General features: G+C 39.4%; 1 protein-coding gene and 1 pseudogene across 7 annotated transcripts in view; both read right to left on the bottom strand.

Annotated features, from left to right (window-relative positions):
- PPP4R1 (protein phosphatase 4 regulatory subunit 1) overlaps positions 1–12,270 on the bottom strand; it is a 68,319-nt gene extending 56,049 nt beyond the window's left edge. For 2 of the 7 annotated variants that reach the window (XM_033087248.1, XM_033087250.1), the window contains exons 1-3: positions 11,043–11,123; positions 10,790–10,834; positions 9,095–9,285 (exon numbers count right to left, since the gene is read on the bottom strand). In XM_033087248.1, coding sequence (XP_032943139.1) covers positions 9,095–9,173 — 79 coding nt within the window. In that variant the 5' untranslated portion in view covers positions 9,174–9,285; positions 10,790–10,834; positions 11,043–11,123. Of the gene's footprint in view, positions 1–9,094; positions 9,286–10,725; positions 10,745–10,789; positions 10,835–11,042; positions 11,178–11,358 lie in introns of those variants that run through there. The other 5 variants (XM_033087246.1, XM_033087247.1, XM_033087249.1 and 2 more) reach the window with 3 other exon arrangements.
- A 3,738-nt stretch (positions 12,271–16,008) lies between these two features.
- LOC117038765 (histone-lysine N-methyltransferase SETMAR-like) lies at positions 16,009–17,013 on the bottom strand (annotated as a pseudogene).
- Positions 17,014–20,521: the final 3,508 nt, after the last annotated feature.

Raw genomic sequence — 20,521 nt, 5'->3', positions numbered from 1 at the left:
AAGCTGAAGGTCTGATCTCCCCTTCAATTTTTCCCTTGATACTGCTTAGACCACAATAAACTTGCCAAATTTTCTTTTCTGTTTCCCAAGTCTTTATATTTTAGAAAATGAAAGATAACGAGATACACCACAGAGATGCAATCATTTTTATTAGCACTACCTAAGATTTGGGGCTTCAAAATAATATTTTATTAATAACAAATAAATAAACCAATAAATGAATAGAGAGGGAGGGTAAGCTCTTCTGTAAAGCAGAACGCCAGTCAGTAAATGTTATTGCTTCAGGTAAGAACCATCAACACATTCTAACACTACTCCATAAAAATTTGGTTGGGAATGGGCTATTTCCCCAGCCAAATTATTTCCCTTCCTAATTACAAAAGGAAAAAAACAGAATCTTTAAGTGGAGAAATCTGGAAGACATCACTTTAACCAAGTGGTTAAAATTACCACCACCAATAATGGACAACTGACATCAGGTGCCTTTTGAGATGAGTCACTGAGAAAAATCAGTCTTACATAGCATTCCTGCCCACCTCCCAAATGCATAACCTGAATCAAATCATGAGAAGCAGATAAAACCAAATTGACTCTTCAAAAATATCGATATCATGAAAGACAAAAAACTGAGAAATTATTCCAAATTAATTAGAGACATGACAAATGAATAAAATGCTGGAGCCTGGATTGACGAGATAGTTGCTATAAAGAACACTACTGGATAATTGCTGAAATTTGAAAACGAACTACATATTACATAATTCAATTGTGTCAATGTTACCTTTTCTGCATTTGGTTGCTGACTGAGAAAATGGCCTTGCACTTAGGAGATAACAGGCTAAAGGTCATAATCTCTACAATTTAAAAGATGAAAAGAAGATTAATAATAATGTATATTTGGGGTGGCCAGTTAGCTCAGTAGGTTAGAGTGTGTGGTGCTGGTAGCACCAAGATTGTCAGTTAGATCCCCGCATGGGCCACTGTGAGCTGCGCCCTCCTTAAAAAAATAAATAAATAAAATTTTAAAAATAATAATGTATATATTCCATTGTGTATGTATATATAAAAAATTGTATAGAGAAAAATATAGCAAATTGGCAAAATGCTAATGGCTGAAAGTGAGTTTTGGGAATTAACTATAACACCTGTGCAACTTTGTATAGGTCTGAAAGTTTTCAAAGTAACAAGTTTAATTTAAAAATAAATTATTTCATTATTTGATTGCAAGTTAGGTTTATGGCCTTATTTAGCTTGGTCAGAAAAAAACAAGATTCATCTCAACAAGTATGTGAAGGCCTACTGTGTGCTGGGCACTCAGCTATGGGTAAGAAGAAAAATGTTATAGACCTTGGACTTACATTATAGTGCAAGGTCAGCAAACTATGGCCAGCAGATTAAACTAGCCCACGTCTGTTTTTGTAAATAAAAAGTTTTATTGGAAGACAGCTATGCTCATTCATTTATGTATTCTCTATGGCTGCTTTCATTCTACAAGGGCAGATCTGAGTAGTTTAAACAGAGAGCACATGACCCACAAAACCTAAAATATTTACTATCTGGCCCTTTACAGAAATTTTCAAATCCTTAGTCTACTGATGTAGCAGAAATGCAATTAAGTCATTGCTTGGGGAAAAAAAATCTAATAGAAAAAGATAAATTTGTATTTTGTGACGTTTATCAGAAATCTTTCGTTCAAAAAAAGTCTTCTCTTTAAATATAAATATTAAAAGTTTACTAAATTAGAAATGACCTTTACTAATCAGGTACAAAATTGTCCTATAGCATGTTTAATCTCACAATTGAGTTCAAGCAAGAATTTGCTCAAGTTCTCTATGAATACTTCAAAAAAGATTTCCCTAAAGTATACATGTAAATAAATAAGGCAGCTGTATGTTTATCTGCTTTCAAATTAGTTACCAAGACCATGCTTTCTGAACAGTATTTGACAGAAATACGCAGCATATAAAAGCACTTGCAGGTGTGGCACTCCCATACATTACTTCAGTGAGTAAATATTTTCTTTATAGTCTACTAACCCAATTATTTTGGTTAGTAATCCTTTTTTCCATAGGTTAATATTAGGTTGGTGCAAACGTAACTGCAGTTTTTGCAATTATTTTTAACCTTTTAAACTGCAATTACGTTTGCACCAACCGAATACAAATATAAAATTTGAGCTAATTCAGGTCCAAATTACCGCCAATCCCCAATAAATGAAGTCTTGAACTTATTTGAAGTCTTGATGGTCTTAATTCTTCCAAAAACTAAGTTGATAGATTTCAATGTAAAAATTATTTATACCAAATCTGACTTTGAATATAAATTCAAAGCAGTATATAAATTTAAATTCTGCAGTAAGATGTTGGAATGACCACTTCAAGTCATTCCTAGTGATAGGATTAAGACACATCAGATGGAGGAGATGTTCTCACCCACTTTTACTCCAATGACGGGCTCCCTCATACACTAGTGTTTTAAACAAAGAAAAGGGTATATTTTGCTTCTATTCCCATGACAGACAGGACCTACCTAGGACAAAAATTATTTTATCCACCAAATACTTAAAGCATGCTATTACCTTTATTTTATATCCTCTAGAAACTTTAGGAGGTTAAATGATCTAAATAAGTGATAAATTAAGGGAAGCCAAAATTGAAGGCAGTAAGAGAACAATAATAAAAAGTAATAAAGTAATCAATATTATGTCAGGTTTAAATTCAACTGACCACTTTCAAGTTAGGTAACTGGGTAAATTACTTAACCGTTAGATAAGCCTCATCAGGTACCACGATTGTGGGACTACATACCTCACGGGAATATTATAAGGTTACAGCACAATGTCCAATATACAGTATGACAATAAATGGTAACTTAAAAATTTGTTTAAATCCAGAAATTTCTCCCATCTCCCTTTTGCAGCAAGTTACAGAACTATGCTAGATGATACCTAGGAAAACATTAAAACCTACAAGGTCTCAATTGTATTCTAGCCTCTGCCACCACACCACCTTTATCTGTGAGACCTTAAGGCTAAACTTCCTTGTGTTTAAAATGAAAAAGACGAATCTATTATCTGTTCTCTAGCTCTTGATTTCGGTAATTCTGGGATCACTGGCTTACCAGAGACATAGCACAACTCAAATTTTAAAGTTTATATGATCCTCTAGATAAAATTTTAAAAGTTTACTGACCCTCTAGATATAGCAAACCAATTTAAAATATAAAAAAGTCAACTTTTGTTTACCAATATTCCTTTACCACAATTTAAGGTTGACCGAAAGGGGTGAAATGTTTTAGCAATCTTTTAGCAAGATAAAAATAAACAAGATGTTGCTTCTCTTAATCTGGTGATCAATATGATTAAAATGTAAGTGGGTGTAGTAATTATACAGATATAGTAGTAGAACCAGCAAAGCAAATGTCTAAAGAATTTAATCATTTAAACTTTCATAAATTACCATGCCTTACCATAACCTTAGGTGTCCTTCTGTTCACCGACTAAAACATCACACTTCAAGAATATCCATTGTGACATATTTAGTTAAAATAAAATGACACCTGGGATGGATATCTTTAAAGTACTCTGACTACCCATAAAAGTACAGATGTTAAAGTGGAATTTGAAGCTAAGTGGTGGCTATATACTACGATGGCTCATTAGCTTTTGTATATATTTGAAATTCCCACTAAAAAAATTAACAATAAAAATCAGTGTTATTCATCATATTAAAAATCTGAAAAAGAATAAATATCATAAATGCAGAAAAAGCATTTGACAAAATCCAACATCCATTCCTAATTTTAAAAAAGCTTTCGGGAAATTCAGGGAATTTTCTCAATCTGATGCAGGTCATCTGTGAAAAATATAAGTTGAACACCAAAATCCAAAACTTCTGCTCTTTGAAATACAGTTAAGACAATGAAAAGACAAGTCACAGATGGCAAATAATATCTACAAAATGATAGAGTTGTATCTGAAATATATAAAGATCTCTGAAAACTTAATAAATAAAACTTAATAAATAACCCGATAAAAAATGGGCAAAAGATTTGGACACTTAACCAAAGAAGACATATAAATGGTAAATGAGTACATGAAAAGATGAGCAGTATTAGTCATTAAGGAAATGCAAATTCAAACTACAAAGCAAAACCACTACCATTTAATAGAACGGCTAAAATGAAGACAGCCCACACCAAGTGTTGACAAGGGGATGAAGTACACACTGCCAGTGGGAGTGTAAAATGGTATAGCCACTTGAGAAAACACTTTCTCAGTTTCTTAAAAAAGATACCCTGGGGTGGCCAGTTAGCTCAGTTGGTTAGAGCATGGTACTAATAACACCAAGGTTGCCGGTTCAATCACCACATGAGCCACTATGAGCTGTGCCCTCTTTAAAAAGAAAGAAATAAAATAATAAATTAAAAAAAAAGATAACCAGCTATTCCACTCCTAGGCGTATATCCAAGAGAAAGAACATATATATCCACAGAGACTTTGTACATGAATGCTCATGCAGCTTTATTTGTAATAGTAAAAAGCTAGAAACAATCCAAAACCCCATCAACAATTTAAAGACAGAACAGCTGAGAAAAGTAACTTGATCAAGATTATACAATAAATAAATGGCAAGAGTTATAATTTGAACACAGGTCTAAAGATTTACAAATCCCAGTGCTCTTTTCCCCTATACAGGCATATTATTTCAGAATTATAGCATGATAAAAGCTCAAATACCAACCAAAGTGACATCAATTAGGCCAGAAAACAAGTCTGTTCCTAAGTCTAGGGAGATAAGGAGCTAAGAAGACTTGACATAGGAGAGTCAGGGGATGGATTTGGAGAGGGGGATCCTTAGGTGATCTGCCAACTGAAAGATCTGTACAAAAGTACCTTGTTAGAAGTTATAGGGAACGAAGGCCTTTTAACCTCTCTAGTCAAAATCCCACAGGTGTGCCACCTCACTCTTCTTCCCAAAACATTAAATTAGTTTTATGTTCAGATCCAAGCTAAAAGCAAAACAACACCTTAGTTTGAGTTTAGGGTCTGCTCACCCTATCATGCAGTTGATGGCAAAAACTGCCATCAAAGGAAAAACAATCCAAAATTCCAAAATATAAGGCAAATGTAGAAGTAACAATAGTTTAATAAATTAATATAAATTCTTTGTTTTGATAAGAGGAACTGAGAGGTAAAAGGACCAGAAATAAAATAATAAACCTGTGATCAAACAAATGTGGCAGACTAATGAACTTGACCTAGCAATAAGGGCTATTTACCTTTCATAGACAGAAAGAACAAACAAAAACCTATGTATCTAGGTGGGTTTTTCTTGTTTGTTTTTGTCGGTACAGCTACAATCCCAGGCAGCCAACATGTATAATTTACAAAGGGTTCTCCTCCCTTTTTCTTTCTTTTTTTAAAAAAAATTCTATAGGAGGAATTGTTACCCAAGGCATCATTAACTGATTCTATACTTATGTACCATTAAAATCATTAAGCACTTTTTTCTAGGGTATCAATTATACTGTCTCTAAATAAAAATTTCTTCTATCCAGTCTTGTTGGTGGCAATTAAAACATGCTCCCAAGTCTCATGTCTCACTCTTCCAAATCCCTATTTAACAACACTTCTAAATATCATGTCATGACTTTCAAGGGCACCTTCCTAGAGTTTTTGACTGATTCCCAGGCTGGTACTGGACAGCCCCAATATTTTTTTACTTCTCACTTCCCCATGTCGCAAGGACTTAAAGAAGCTTATCCAAACTAGTTTTTAAAAGTAGTCAGAGGGCCCAGAGATTCTTTGAAAGGAGTGCAGTCTAGGCAGTTATACCCAGTTAGTTCTGGATCTGTTGTTAATTCATTCTATTTTCACCACTGCCCTCAAACCCAAAAAATAATATAGTGTAAAAGGATTCCAAAATTTACATTCTGAAAAATCCTGTGGTATGGTATATCCATAATACAGTTCCAAAAGCCCTTCCTTTTGCCAATAACTATGTATCTATCAATAATCAATTTAAGTGTAAATGGATTAAATACTCCAATCAAAAGACAGGGTAGCTGGATGGGTAAGAAAACAAGACCCCTGCATATGCTGTCTACAAGAGACCCACCTCAGACTGAAAGACGCACATAGACTAAAAGGGATGGAAAAGGGTATTTCACGCAGATGAAAATGAAATAAAAACTGGGGTAGCAGTACTTACATCGGACAAAATAGACTTTGAAACAAAGACTATAATAAGAGACAAAGAGGGACATTATATAATGATAAATGGATCAATCAAACAAGAGGACATAACCCTAGTAAGTATCTATGGACCCAACACAGGAGCACCTAAATATGTAACATAAATATTGACCTAAAGGTTAGTTACAAATGAAAGAAAAGTTAACATAAAGACTAAATAAGCTATATTACACGCAAGCTTCATTCTAATTATCTCTCTCTAGGTTAAATTAAACCATATGCAGCATACTAGATTAATCTTCAAGGGTATTTTAAGCATGGTTCGAACAAATGGACTATGCAAGAAGCTTGGGCTGCTCAATGTTGTAAACTGGGCAATTTAAGAAGAGATAATATTTAAAATATAATATTTAGAATCAGGAGCCCTAGCTTAAAATTCTGGCTGGTACTTAGGAATGTTGTTCTTCGGAAAACAATTTAGTCCCTTTGTGTATCAGTTGATTAATATCAGACTACCACAGCCTATACATCACAGGGCTGCTATGAAGAATACTGTTTATAAAAGCTATAAACTGTCAAGTGTTATGTAATCATTCGTTTACAACATTCTTCAATGTTTTCTCAAAAATGTAAATTTTAATCAAACTCCTTCAATGAAATTATTTTTACAATCATTAAGTCATCAAATCACACTGTATCTTACTTAAGTCCTATCTCACCTATTTTAGAAATCCAGCAACTTAAATGTAAATCAAAATCTCATCTCTGGAAAACTGACAATATAAATTTGAAATATCTTTCTCTGAAAGTCTGTCATTTTGCATTGCCTCCCATTATTTAAGGAACAGAAGGGTTTACCCAACTCTGAAGTCACCCTGCTGAGACACCTATTCAAATGGAGTCACTGTCTTGCTTTCACTTTGAAATTTGAAGTATGTTTCATGATACAGGATTTCAAGTATCATTTTTAAATTAAAACAAGCATACTTTTTCATTGCATTATTTTCCTAAACTTAATTTTAATATTACTCAATAATAATTTTATTTATTTACCTTTATGACCTTTTAATATGGACATACAACGCACCATTTTTTACATACTAGGATTTTGTTTCTTTTTCTCCCAGGGTATCAGTCAAATCAGTCCTTCACCAACCCTTTCCCCTATTCTACCCACTTTCTACTCACTCTATACATAGACTTTGGGGCTTAAAACCAATCAAAAGACTTGAGACACTTATCAAGATCTGGCAATGCCCTCCTTTCAAGATCTAGACCCTACCTAGGTCCTCTTGTATTCTCCACAGCTCCAGATTACCTGTACAATAGTATTTACCCTCTCTTCTGCCTTAGTCTAGGTTCTACATTTAGGAAAGGTAATTAGGATTCTAGAGCTTGGCTAGAAAATAATTTCTACCCATCCCCAGGGCTGACTTAGACCTCGCTTGGTGGAAGTGGCAGGACCTTGTGCACTCCAGAGGCAGGCCTCCATACAGTGTTCCCTGAGACAGAAAATAAGATTCATAAGATACAACCTAGTTGTAAAGGCAGCCCAAGCACCATTCCCGCTGACATCTCTGGTCCTCTACCTTCTCCAGCTTCTCTAGGATGTGACAAACCTTTTCACTCCATTCCCTTACCAAACATCTTGCTCTCAACCTAGGCACCATCAGAAAATTTCTCATTCTTTCTCCCTTTGCAATAGAAGGCAACTGGTCCTTCAATTGGCGATGTTCAAAGATCCCTCGTTTCTGAATTTCTAGGTAACGGTATTATCAGGGCAGGGAGCTCTCCCAGGTATGTGCCATCCTGGCAAGCAGATTATTTCAAGTGTAAATAATTAATGCCCAACAAATTCAGGGAAAGTTTTTTTGTTGTTGTTTGTTTGTTTTACCTCCCCCTTTCCTTCTTAAAGAGATTCAAATAGAAAAACCTGTTCCAGGAAGGGAACCTTAGCATAATCACCTTAGCATATTCACTTCAGAAAACGTGAATTGTGGTGCACAGGAAGGATCCATGCAAAAATCTGTTCCCTAGATTCCCCTCTGTCCCACTCTTTCTGAGTAGCCTAGTAAGAATTTGTTTGGACTTTCTCTGCTACCTGTGAATTACCTATGTCTCCTTTGAACTCCCAAACAGCCCCTCCTTTCTCCTTTGTCCAAAATGACATCTATATCTCCCTTCTACCTCACTGTCTTTGGAATTTTCATGCTTATGTGAATTCCCCGTGCACAGGTAATAAAATGTGATTTTCTCCTGTTAATCTGCTGTATGTCCTTTGACTTATTTGACCAGCCATAAGAACTAAAAAGGGTAAGGGGAAAGATTCCTCCATCACAACAGCACCACCTATAAAAACTAACAACTGAGAAAAGTAAGCAATTATTCTAACAAAGTCTTCAATGAAATTATAAATATGCAAATAAACTATTTGTGCCTCCAAATGTCTAACGTTTTATCCTAAATTAAAACACACTGAGAACAGAACCTTAAAAAAGTTAACTGCAAGCATGAGCAACATCTATATTAATTCTGTAATATAATGTACAATCAGTAGTTCCCTCTCTGCTCTTTCCTTCCATCTTCCCTTACACTTTAGTCATAGCAACACATAATATTTATTTACTATTTATATAATAACGTAATATTTATTCACTACTTACCAGCTGCTGTTCTAAGGGCTTTATATGCATTAATTTATGTAAGGCTCTGAACAACTCTATAAGGTATGTATTATTATGTCTATTTACAAATAACAAAACTTAAGCGTACACAGGTTTGAGTGAGTTACAAGAGTCTGTCCAAAGTGACAATGCCAAGATTGGAACAAAGCAGTCTGGCTCTTTTCTATTAACTACTCTGCTATACTGGCTCTAATACCTTCATTATCACACTTACATTCAAATTGCTTATAAACCACTAGAGGGCATGGATTGTGACCATCCTCAGAACCGAGCAGAGAAGTCTTGAGGCTCATGAATAAATCATTGTTGAGTTCTTCACAGGTATGCCTTCCCCTCCAGACTATGTTCCTTAAGGGTCAATGACATAAGTGACACTGCAGCTCATCCTTTAAGAGTGCATGGCACCTAAGTGAAAATAAATGAATATGCAGAAGCTCCAGACATTCCTAAACACATGCTGAATGAATGTATCTTCTATTTACAAAGTCTTGAATCAAAATACAACAATGAGAAGCCCCTGTTTGGAGGTGAAAGCCAGAGCTATCTCTCTAATCCTAACTTTGCAATAAATCAATAGCTGCTTTAAATAACAATTTAAATTTACTCGTAGGCCGCTAAGTGCTCTAAGGAAAAACAGTAAATGAAATGTAAAAGCTGTCCTTTGCTATATGAGTACTGCTCCGTTTAAGAGAGCTTTTTACTTAATAAATAAACCCAAACTTAGCAAAAGGTAAGCTTGCATATGGTTCAATTACTTTAAAAATAATCACTCTTTTTATAGAATCTTTCTAAATAATAAATTCCCTTTACTTCACTCAAAACATCCAGGAATTGAAAAATTAAGCTTAATTTGGGCAAGGGAAACCATATTGGACAATGCTAAGGATTAATCACACAGTATTTAAAAGAGCTATTTCAAACTGTAGCTATTTCTGAATTACTTATACAGATGTTAGTCACAGTAAATCTCAGTATCCGACAGGCTTTCCACTAACTACACCACACATTCTACCACGGCTATCATTTCAACTCAGAATAATTTCCAAATTACCTTCTGTTGTTAAAAAAGCACATAGGAAATGAACATTCCTTTCTAACACTATTCTGGAAACAATATCAACTTAAAATAAAAAACAAAAACAAAAGAATCAACTCTTGTAAAACTTCACTATCTCAAAGGAAAGCTGAAATTTTAATATTTAAGGAGGTATGGATAACTTGTGAACATTTGCATTAAAGAAACATGCTTTCTAAACCTAACGATTCCTGCCAAGGCCACACCTTCTAAGCTTCCCGTAAATCACAAATCAAATGATGTGGAGCAACGTAAAAACTGCTAAGAGCTAAAGTGAAATTACAGGTAAGTCACCTCCTTACAATCAGAAACGGGACCAGCGAACCCAGGACGATAACAGGGACCACCAGGCGTCCCTACAGCTGGCCGCTAACTTGCGAGCAACTCTAAGGAAACACACCTTCCTTCCTTATAGCCTTCTTCCTCAGGAGGCTTGAGGGGAAAGGGGCGGCCCCCGGAAGGCACTCACAGAGGGGAAAACACACCCCAAATTCCCATTTCAAATTTCTGTCTACCACTTTCTTCAAAAACAGAGGGCCAGGCAGCTCCCAGGGCCACATGAGAGTTGGAGGTGATGAGAGGGGTGGGCGATGGGACAGAACCCGAGCTGGAATATTACTCAGGGCATCTCTCTCCGCCAGTGGAACGGGGGCACACCGTTTCCTCCAGAAAGCGCGACTTTCTCTCAAAATCGGGACCCCCGCCGGTCCAGGACCACGCCTCGCCGGGCAGTTCCCCCGCCGGGCCGGGCCCAGGCCGCCGCCACCCACCCTTCCTTCCCGGCCGCTCCCCGCGGGCCGCCGGCGACAGCAACGGCAGGGCGGGCGCACTCACATCCGTCCGCGTCCTCCTGCAGGTCCTCCTGGAGCAGCGAGAGGTCTGCGCCGAGGGGAGAGAAGAAAGGCCCGGTCAGCGCCTCAGGGACACTGCGCGCCGCCCCAGCCGCCCGCCACCCGCCCTCCCGGCCCCGCGGCGGCTCCCCGCGCCGGCGGCTTCGGCCCGGCAGCCACTCGGGGCGGCGGCAGACGGGCGGGCGCGGGGAGGCGCCGCCGCCGCCGCGCCACCCAGAGAACAGGGGGCCACGTACCCGCCATCTTGTGGTCGCCCCCTCCTCCTCGGTCTCCCGGGTATCCGGGGCTACATGGAGCGGCGCGAGCCGGGGAGCCGGTGGACGCGCGCGGGAGGGGCGGCGAGGAGGAGGGACGGGCCGGCGGGGACGCGCGCGCGGGGCGGGCCGAGGGCCCGGGACTGGGGCGCGGGCGGAGCGGCTCCCGGACGCCGGGGGCGGGCGGGCCCCGGGCCTCGCCCCGCCTTGCCCGGCCGCACCGTGCGGCTCCCGGGTGGCGGGTGATCCCTCCTCCCGCCTCCCTCACTCCAGGCCCGGCCCGGCGGCGCGCGCTCACAGGCTCGGCCGGAGGCACCCTCAAGCCGAGCGCTTCGGTCGAAGGCGCGCAAGCTGTGCCGCCGGCCCGGGACCCTGCGGTGTGTGCCCGGGACCGGGCGGGGCCTCCGCGGCCCGGCCCGCTTTATTGGGTCACCAGCCTCGCCCACAACCTCGCTGGCCGCAACCTTTCGCCGACGCGCCCTTCGCGGTCCCGCGCCCCCTCCCCAGGGCTGCACGTACGTCGGCGGCGATCTGGGGCCAAGCAGAGGCCGCGAGTCCCACCCTTCGGGTGGAGGAAGCGCCGCCTCCCAGCGCGCCGGGGACACTTGCGAAGTGGCTGGTAACAAAGCCGAGGGCCCGGTTTCCTGGTCGTGGAGTGAGAAAGTCATCCTTGTTCACCCGGCTTTCCCACCCTGCACGTTTAATTCTTAGACACAGAGTATTACCTCCATGTCCTGCTAATCCTGAGCTGACAAAGCGGAGATCCTCCAGCAAGAGTGTTGGCAGGCCTCAGTTCAGATCTCGATTCTGCCATTTACTTAGTAGGCATGTGACCCATTTGTAAAATGAAGGATGATAACAGTCTCTTGGGATTATTGGGATTAATGAAGAATGTCAGCAACCTAGCACAGTACTTGATATCTAGGAGGTGCTCGACGAAGGGTGCCTATGATTAGCTTTCTTTTCTTTGAATAGTTTAAATAATTTTGGCAGCACTTGCACTCGACTGAAATCTGTATTATTCTCCTTTTTTTACATGTGTTAAGTGAGTAGCTCAAGCTCTCAAGAAAGAGCAAAGTGGGGGCTAAACCTAGGTTTTCTGATTCCATTTCACACTCCTATCTCCATGACTAATCTTATCTCCAATTCTATCCAAGGCCTCCAAAATGGTAATCTCTTGAAGTGGAGAACAAAACAAGGACTTGTTTAATTGATGCCAGTTTGGGGATCTGGACTCTTGGGGAGGAGAGGGAATTATAAATAGTTAATGAGCTTTCGTCTGCTGTGTGTATCAGATCCTCTGAAATTCATGTCTGTGTGATAAAATGGGCTCTGCATAGCTATTCCAAAAACTTCCCTTTCAGATATTACAACATAGAACAAATTGTATAGTATCTACTAAATATCTGAGAGTAATAAAAATTGGAATACAATCTGTGACTCCAGTTATGTGTCTAATTTTCTCAAATACAGAGTAAGTAAAACTGAAGGCTAAATTGTCGTAATTCTCTCCTGACCTTGCAGAATGCCCTTATGTGAATTCACTGTGACACTAACTCTCAAAATGACAGGGCATTAGAAATTACAAACTAGCAACAGAAACCAACCCCAGCTGACTCAATCTGTAAGGGTTTTGCCCTGCTGTGGTACTTGGCTTGTTGACACCTACCACTTTAGTAATTCTGGGTAGAAGGAGGAAGGAAGATGATTTGGCTGTTTACACTAACTGGTGATCTCACAACACAAAATTTACAGAGTGTCAACTATTCTTCAGCCACTGTACATGCAAAGACAAAACTATCTGGACGATCTACCCAGTATAATTCTCCGTGATCATAAAATAGAGGTTACCTACCAAATGATAGCCTAGGTAGGATATGGAGTGACTAACTGCCCTTGGTCGCTAGGCCTCAATAAATTTGATCTCAGTATTCTCTGGGAAGACAGCAAAGAAGGAGGGTCTGTGTAACTTTGTCCATATTGCTCAAGACCTATGAATTTGGTTATCTTACCTGCATTACACATTATAGCATGTCCCTTTAGGGAGTATGGTGTTTAGACATTTCAGTGAGAATATCTTCATTCACAGTTCAGCACAAGTACGTGTTTTTTACATTTGATTTTCTCTCATTACTCCTTTCTCAAAGATAAGATCAACGGTTTTAAAACCAGTATTTATAAAATGCACTCTGTTCCCTCCTTAAAAAAAAATGATATCTAAAAATATAGCAATCATTATTCTATGGACCCTTACCCCATTTTCACTTACAATGTAGCCTGTGGATACCAGAAGCTGTGTATTATCTAGTCAGAACACAACACAAAGTCTTAATCCTTAACTTGCTCTGCCATTCAAATCTGTGAAATAGAGGAAATGTCACAAGTTACCTTTTAAAAAAGTGTTATCCCACTATGTAGCTACTAAGGCCAGAATGTTTCAGAATAAGTCCTCTTCCAAATGATAGTGAAAACTTTCATTAGCAGCAAGGAACCTTGGAAATTGATGATTTTGCTCTTCAAACAAAAACATAATAAACATAATGGGGAAAGTATTACAAATAAACAAAAAAAACCGCCTGGCGTTGCTTGATACTATTCCTTTTTAAAAAAATTTTTATTATATATATGTATATATATATTTATTTATTTTATATATATATATATATTTTTTTTAAGTTTTACTGGGTAACTGTGTTTTTTCCAGGACCCATGAGCTCCAAGTCAAGGAGTTGTTTCAATCTAGTTGTGGAGGGCACAGCTCACAGTGACCCATAGGTGACTGAACCGCCAACCTTGTTGTTAAGAGCACCGTGCTCTAACTGAGCTAACCCGCCACCCCTTGGACTCTTTACTTTTTTTCTTCAGCTTGATCGTTCCTAAAGCTGAACGTACATAAAAGGCAGATTATTAATTGTTGTTTTGAATAATACAAAAATTAATCAATCTGAAAATGGAGAAATACTTATATGGTAAAAATACTTTTTAAACAAATTTTTTTAACCTTTATTTTCATTCATCTCGGTGTTTTGTTTTCTTTTTTTGATCCAGATTTATGAAACATCACTCACAGACTGACATTCCCAAGTAAAAAGAACAACTATTTTCTTTTTTTTTTTTTGATTGATTGCTTTAGGTAATCTCTTACCTAAAGCTTCCCATACATACTTTGGTAAATGGTATACAGGTAAATATTTGTGTGAAATTATTCTTATCTTTTCTTCTATGCTTCTTGTCTCCTTTTAAAGCTCCATGTCAAGATGACATTCCAAAAAGTGAAATCTTAGCCTTTCTTATAGCTTTCATAATTTAGTTTTGTTTTTCGAAAACACTGGATCTCTTTTTATTCACACCAGCTACAGATACATTTTCTCACACAATCCTAAAAAAAAGGAAGTAAAAGAGGGCCGGACTAATGGCTCAGGCGGTTAGAGTTCTATGCTCCTAACTCCAAAGGCTGCCGGTTGGATTCCCACATGGGCCAGTGGGATCTCAACCACAAGGTTGCCAGTTCGATTCCTCGACTCCCGCAAGGGATGGTGGGCTGCGCCCCCTGCAACTAACAACAGGCAACTGGACCTGGAGTTGAGCTGCGCCCTGCACAACTAAGACTGAAAGGACAACTTGAAGCTGAATGGCACCCTCCACAACTAAGATTGAAGGGACAACAGCTTGACTTGGGAAAAAAAGAAAAAGAAAAAGAGAGAGAAGAAAGGAAGGAAAGAAAGTGAAAGAAAAAGAAAGAAAGAAAGAAAGAAAGAAAGAAAGAAAGAAAGAAAGAAAGAAAGAAAGAAAGAAAAGAAAGAGAAAGGAGAGAGGGAGGAAAGAAGGAAGGAAGAAAAGGGATGGAAGGAAGGAAGGAAGGAAGGAAAAAAAGTAGCTACAGAACTGAGCCCCATCCAGAGGTGTCTATTCAGGCTGCGCTTCCCAATTTACAGAACTTGAAGGTGGCCCATAGAATGAAGTAGAACATAAGCTCTGTCCCACGGTTAGCCATAGCTGCAAGTTTCTTAGCATAGGCTTGTTCTGACCAGAATAGTGCATCCTGTTACTAGAATCACCACTGTAAATCGAATATAAAGGAAAATAAATCCTTTGTTTCTTATCCACCTTGTTAAGTACTCCAGTGCTTTTCACTGTGCTCCAGATTAGCAGAGCCAAAAGGATTCTCCACTGAGCAATTTTGCAGTTATCCCAGCAGAGGTGAGGCATCCTATAAAATGTGTTCCACATATTTTAATTTCATTAGAAAAACTAAGTTGTGAAAATAGCATTAAATTAATAAAAATGGCAGTGTTGATTTTCATTAAATATCTTTCTCTTAAAATACAGAAAACATTAATTGAAATCACATTCAAAGAAATGTGGAAGAGCCTATCCCAACTTTGTCCAGCAGAGTGAGTGCTGAAGAAATGCTTATTATTCTGAATCTGAATGGATGAGTCAAATTGAACCAGGAAAAAATCATAAGTAAACCACACATTAAAACCCAGAAAAGCTCGGTGATTAAACTGTCTTGATTCTAAGATTCTTTCACACTAATGGCTGCCCTATGGTTCTATAACTCAGAAGAAATTGTTTCCATCCTAATTTCATCTTTCTGTGTATCTCTTTGTAACAAAATTGTTGTGTTCTTGGTCCTTGAGCCTTCATTCGGTAAGAAAAATATTAGCACAATGACACAATACAATTCACATACAAGATAACTAATACATTTTTTAACTTTTTATATTGAAATAATTGAAGATTCACAGGAAGTTAAAAAAAAAAAAATACGGGGAGTATCTGTGTACACTTCTTCACCTAGTTTCTCCCAATAGGTAATATGGTACATTTTGAAACATTTCGAGACCTATGTACCAGGCATTAAGCTATTAGGTTGGTGCAAATGTAATTGCAGTTTCCGACTGTGAATTTTAAATCATTATAACTAGGCTCAAACACATCTTTATTAATCAAAATAGTAACCATTACAATCAACACATTTTGCCAACGAGAAATAAGTTTGTTTATTACTGCAGCACAAAAATCCATGCTTCAGGATTCGACAAACTCTTGGAAAGCATTTTCTGTATCCTGCTGGTTGTGGAAGTGTTTTCCCTGCAAAAAGTTGTCGATATGCTTGAAGGTGTGGTAATTCATTGGCGAAAGGTCAGGTGAATATGGCAAATGAGGCAAAACTTCGTAGCCCAATTCATTCAACTTTTGAAGCGTTGTTTGTGTAACCTGTGGTTGGGAGTTGCCATGGAGAAAAATCGGGCCCTTTCTGTTGACCAATGTTGGCTGCAGGTGTTGCAGTTTTTGGTGCATCTGATCGATTTGCTGAGCATTCTTCTCAGATGTAATGGTTTCGCTGGGATTCAGAAAACTGTAGTGGATCAGAGAGGCAGCAGACCACCAAACAGTGACCATGACCTTTTTTTGGTACAAGTATGGTTTGGGGAAGTACTTTGGAGCTTCTTGGTCCAATCACTGAGCTGGTCATCGCTGATTGTCATATAAAATCCACTTTTTGTTGCACATCACAATCCGATCAAGAAATGGTTCGTTGTTGTTGCATAGAATAAGAGAAGGCAACACTTTAAAGTGACGATTTTTTTGATTTTCGGTCAGCTGATTAGACATCCACATATTGAGCTTTTTCACCTTTCCAGTTAGCTTCGAATGCCAAACAATCGTAGCATGGTCGACGTTGAGTTCTTCGGCAACTTCTTGTGTATGAGGATCAGCTTCAATGATTGCTCTCAGTGGGTCGTTGTCAATTTCCGATGGCCTGCCACCACGCTCCTCATCTTCAAGACTCTCCTCTCCTTTGCAAAATTCTTTAACCACCACTGCACTGTATGTTCGTTAGCAATTCCTGGGCCAAATGCATTGTCTCTGCTGCTTTACGATCCATTTTGAGCTCGAATAAGAAAATCACTCGAATTTGCTTTTTGCCTACCATCATTTCCATAGTCTAAAATAAATATAAAATAAACCACAAGTAATAAGTCATTAGAAAAAAAACATAAACTGAAAAATGCGCATTAAAATGATGTATAACAGGGGTGGCCAGTTAGCTCAGTTGGTTAGAGTGTGGTGCTGATATCACTAAGGTTACTGGTTCAATCCCCACATGGGCCACTGTGAGCTGTGCCCTCCTAAAAAAAAAAAAAAAAAAAAAAAAAAAGATGTATAACATAACCACATTTATTTGAGAATGTATTCCAGTATCAAACAGCTAATTTCAACAATGCAAAAACCACAATTACTTTTGCACCAACCTAATAAATGCTTTTGTGTACTTTCTGAGAAGGAGGAGGAGAAGAAGGAGGGGGGAAAAAGGAAAAGAAAATGTTTACCTTACTTAATAAGATTATTTAATAATTATTTTGCATTTTGAAGCAAAGTGTTTTTCTATAGTCGAGGTAAACTTTGCCTTTCCCAAAGAAAATTAGAGAAGCCTGTGCACATCCTTTCTTTTATCCCTATCTATTGTTTTTCTCTTAGCTTTAATTTCTACCCTCTCCTTTACGTCTTCAACCCTGTTTCCCTCAGCTGCAAGTTTAGGAATCTCAGTCTTTCACTGCACCTCCAAGCTCCTTAGGCAAAAACCACTGGTGAAGGTTCCCAAGACTGAAACTTGAAAGAAAATCCCAATGCCAATCATGAGACAATCCCTGGACTCACACATACCCAGGCCCTGTAGTGGCGTCATCGGGACCTGGGCTCTGCATCCTGGCTTTGACACTACATGTCCGTAGATTTTGAGCATTGCCTGACTACTTTCTAATTTGGTTTTTATATTTATGAAATGGGAAAAAAAAAAATAAAAGTGCCTTTCTCACGCATTGCTCTGAGGATTGAAGTATTTAATACCTGTAAAGTACTGACGCAGTGGCTGGCACATGGTAAAACCTCAGTAAGTAAATTCAAGAGAGAACATTTTAAATAATCATTCGTTCTGAGCATCCAAAATTATTGGTGTAAATAGTAACATTAGTAGATCTAGTGGACCTCCAATTAACTTTGCCTTTGATTACTTTCTGTTGTTGGCTGTCACTGCTCTTCAGGAAATGGGAATAACAGTCTCCCAAATTTAATGACACTTCAGGTTGACTGGTATCCCCATGCTCACAGAGCTCTCATTTCTATATTTCTGCTGTTTTAAAAATAAATAATGCATATATTAGAGATGTAATGGCACTTGACTTCAGCCCTGGTGCTCATCCCAAATCAGCTATTTAATTTCAGCTTTGAGTTCAGCCTTTAGAAGACCAAAAAGCCCAATGTTTGCTTCAATGTCATATGTAGCATCCCTGAGATAATGCTGCTCAGTGATCATATGTGTGCACAGGTTCCTATCACATTTAATAAGTGTGACAATCTCAATAATTGAAAAAATTGTGGCATGGATTTGTTATTATTATCTGAAGATACTCTTTCAAATATAATTAAACATTCTAAATGTAATGTAAAGGAAAATCTCCTTATGTGTTTCCTATGTTGAAATTCTATCAATTAAAAAGTTCTACATAAATTTATAATTGCCAGAGTAAATGCTGCAATATTAATGAATATTATTAAAACTGAGTGCTTTATATAGTTAATTTTAGAAGAACATTATATACTTTTGGAGCCAATAAGTTTTTTATAAAAACTTAATTACTAATATAAGGAAATAGAATAGTGACTATATTATGATTCCATTCTTTTCAGAATTGTTTATTATACAGTACTTGTGATTCTATCATTAAAGAAAATAATCTAGTCCTAGCCGCAGGAATCAGACAAGGAAAAGAAACACAAGGCATCCAAAATGGAAAGGAAGAAGTAAAACTGTCATTATTTACAGATGACATGATATTATCTGGAGAGAACCCTAAAGAGTCCACTAAAAAACTATTAGAACTGATAAATGAATTCAGTAAAGTAGCAGAATATAAAATTAATATTCAGAAATTGGTTGCATTTTTATGCACTAATAATAAACAATCAGAAAGAGAAGTTAAAAAAACAATCTTATTTACAGTTGCATTAAAAAAATACCTAGGGGGGACGTCATAGGAATGGCGGCAGCGGGGCGCACTTTCTGAGTTCTCCTCCGGATTTTATTACAAACGGGACCTATAACCCATCAAAGAACTCTTTGCTCATCACACAGAACAGCTAAGAGACTCGTGGAAGAATTACTTGAAGGTGCGCTAATTGGGAGAGCAGGGAAGGAAGGAAGGGAGCGGAGTGAAAACGGCGCGGGCCGTGGCGGGGTCCCGGCCAGCTGCGGCAGCGGCGGTGGCGGCAGCAGCGAAGTAGCACCCGCAGTTGCGGGCACGCACGGGATCCCAGGGCAGAACGGAGAGCACAGAGACCAGGAGGTGGGCTCTTTCCCTGCGTCCCACCGCTGATCTCTCCCGCCGGGCAGGTGGCTAGTGGACCCTGGGGTGGACAAAGAACACAGACTCCATACCTGGGCCCCTCCCCTCCGCTCTTCCAATCCTACCCCCACCCTTCCAGAGACTTAAACTGCAGTAGTGTCAGATTACAGAGGAGCCGTAGTAGTGCTCAGGCTCTGGGAAGACTGACAGGAAGCCCTGACCCAGGGAAGAGGCTGGGAAGAGTATGATTTTGGCTGGGCCAGGAGAGAAGAGACTCTTCCACCCCTAGCCACCACCTTTTCTGGCCTGCGGGAAGAGGGTGACGCACGGCTGGGCTGGGAGAGAGAAGACCCCTCCATCCCCAGCCCCCACCCTTTCTGGCCTGCCTAGGGCGGGGCAAGTGCAACTGCAGAGACACTCCCAGGGATCAGCAGTAAGGCAGACTCAGCTCTGGGCTTTCAGCAGCTCAGAAATCTCCCGCCTGCACCCCCCCCATACGCACACATACAGAAGAAGTGCCCTAAGACTCAGGAGTACTGGACACGGGGCTCGTGGGGCTACTCTCAGTGTGCATATGTGCAGGCAAGGGCAGAAACTGCACTACTTTGTAAAACTATCATCCAGACCCCTCAGGCTCACACATTTAAATCTACAGTCCCAAAGTCACTCTGGGCACCAGGTGACCAGCTCTGCCTGTGCAATAAGCAGGGGGCTCTTTGGTACAGCAGAGGACAACCTGGACATTACTTGGTGGGCTTAAGCCAAGACTGGCGCTGCTTTTTGTTTTGCTTTGTTTTGCTTTGTCTTTATATCTTTGGTATCTTTGCCTGTGTGAGTGGGGGTTATCGGGTGTTTTTACATGTGAATGTATTTGATATGTTTCTTTGTTATTGTTGTTGTTGTTGTGCTTGGTGATTTGCTTTGTTCTGAAACTGCCCTACCAGGGCCCAGCTTAAGATTGAACATATCCAGAGGCCAACTCCAGACCAAACCAGAGTACTACTGGGTTTGACTTACAAGTCACACACCCAGAGGGAATTCTCTTTAGGCACTAGAGCCCATAGAGGCCAAACCACATTTAAGTGGTCAACCCTCACGCAGCAGAAC

This window comes from Rhinolophus ferrumequinum, chromosome 19 (assembly GCF_004115265.2).
Source record: "Rhinolophus ferrumequinum isolate MPI-CBG mRhiFer1 chromosome 19, mRhiFer1_v1.p, whole genome shotgun sequence".
In the NCBI taxonomy this organism is placed as follows: Eukaryota; Metazoa; Chordata; class Mammalia; order Chiroptera; family Rhinolophidae; genus Rhinolophus; species Rhinolophus ferrumequinum.
This window is presented reverse-complemented; position numbering and strand designations above follow the sequence as displayed.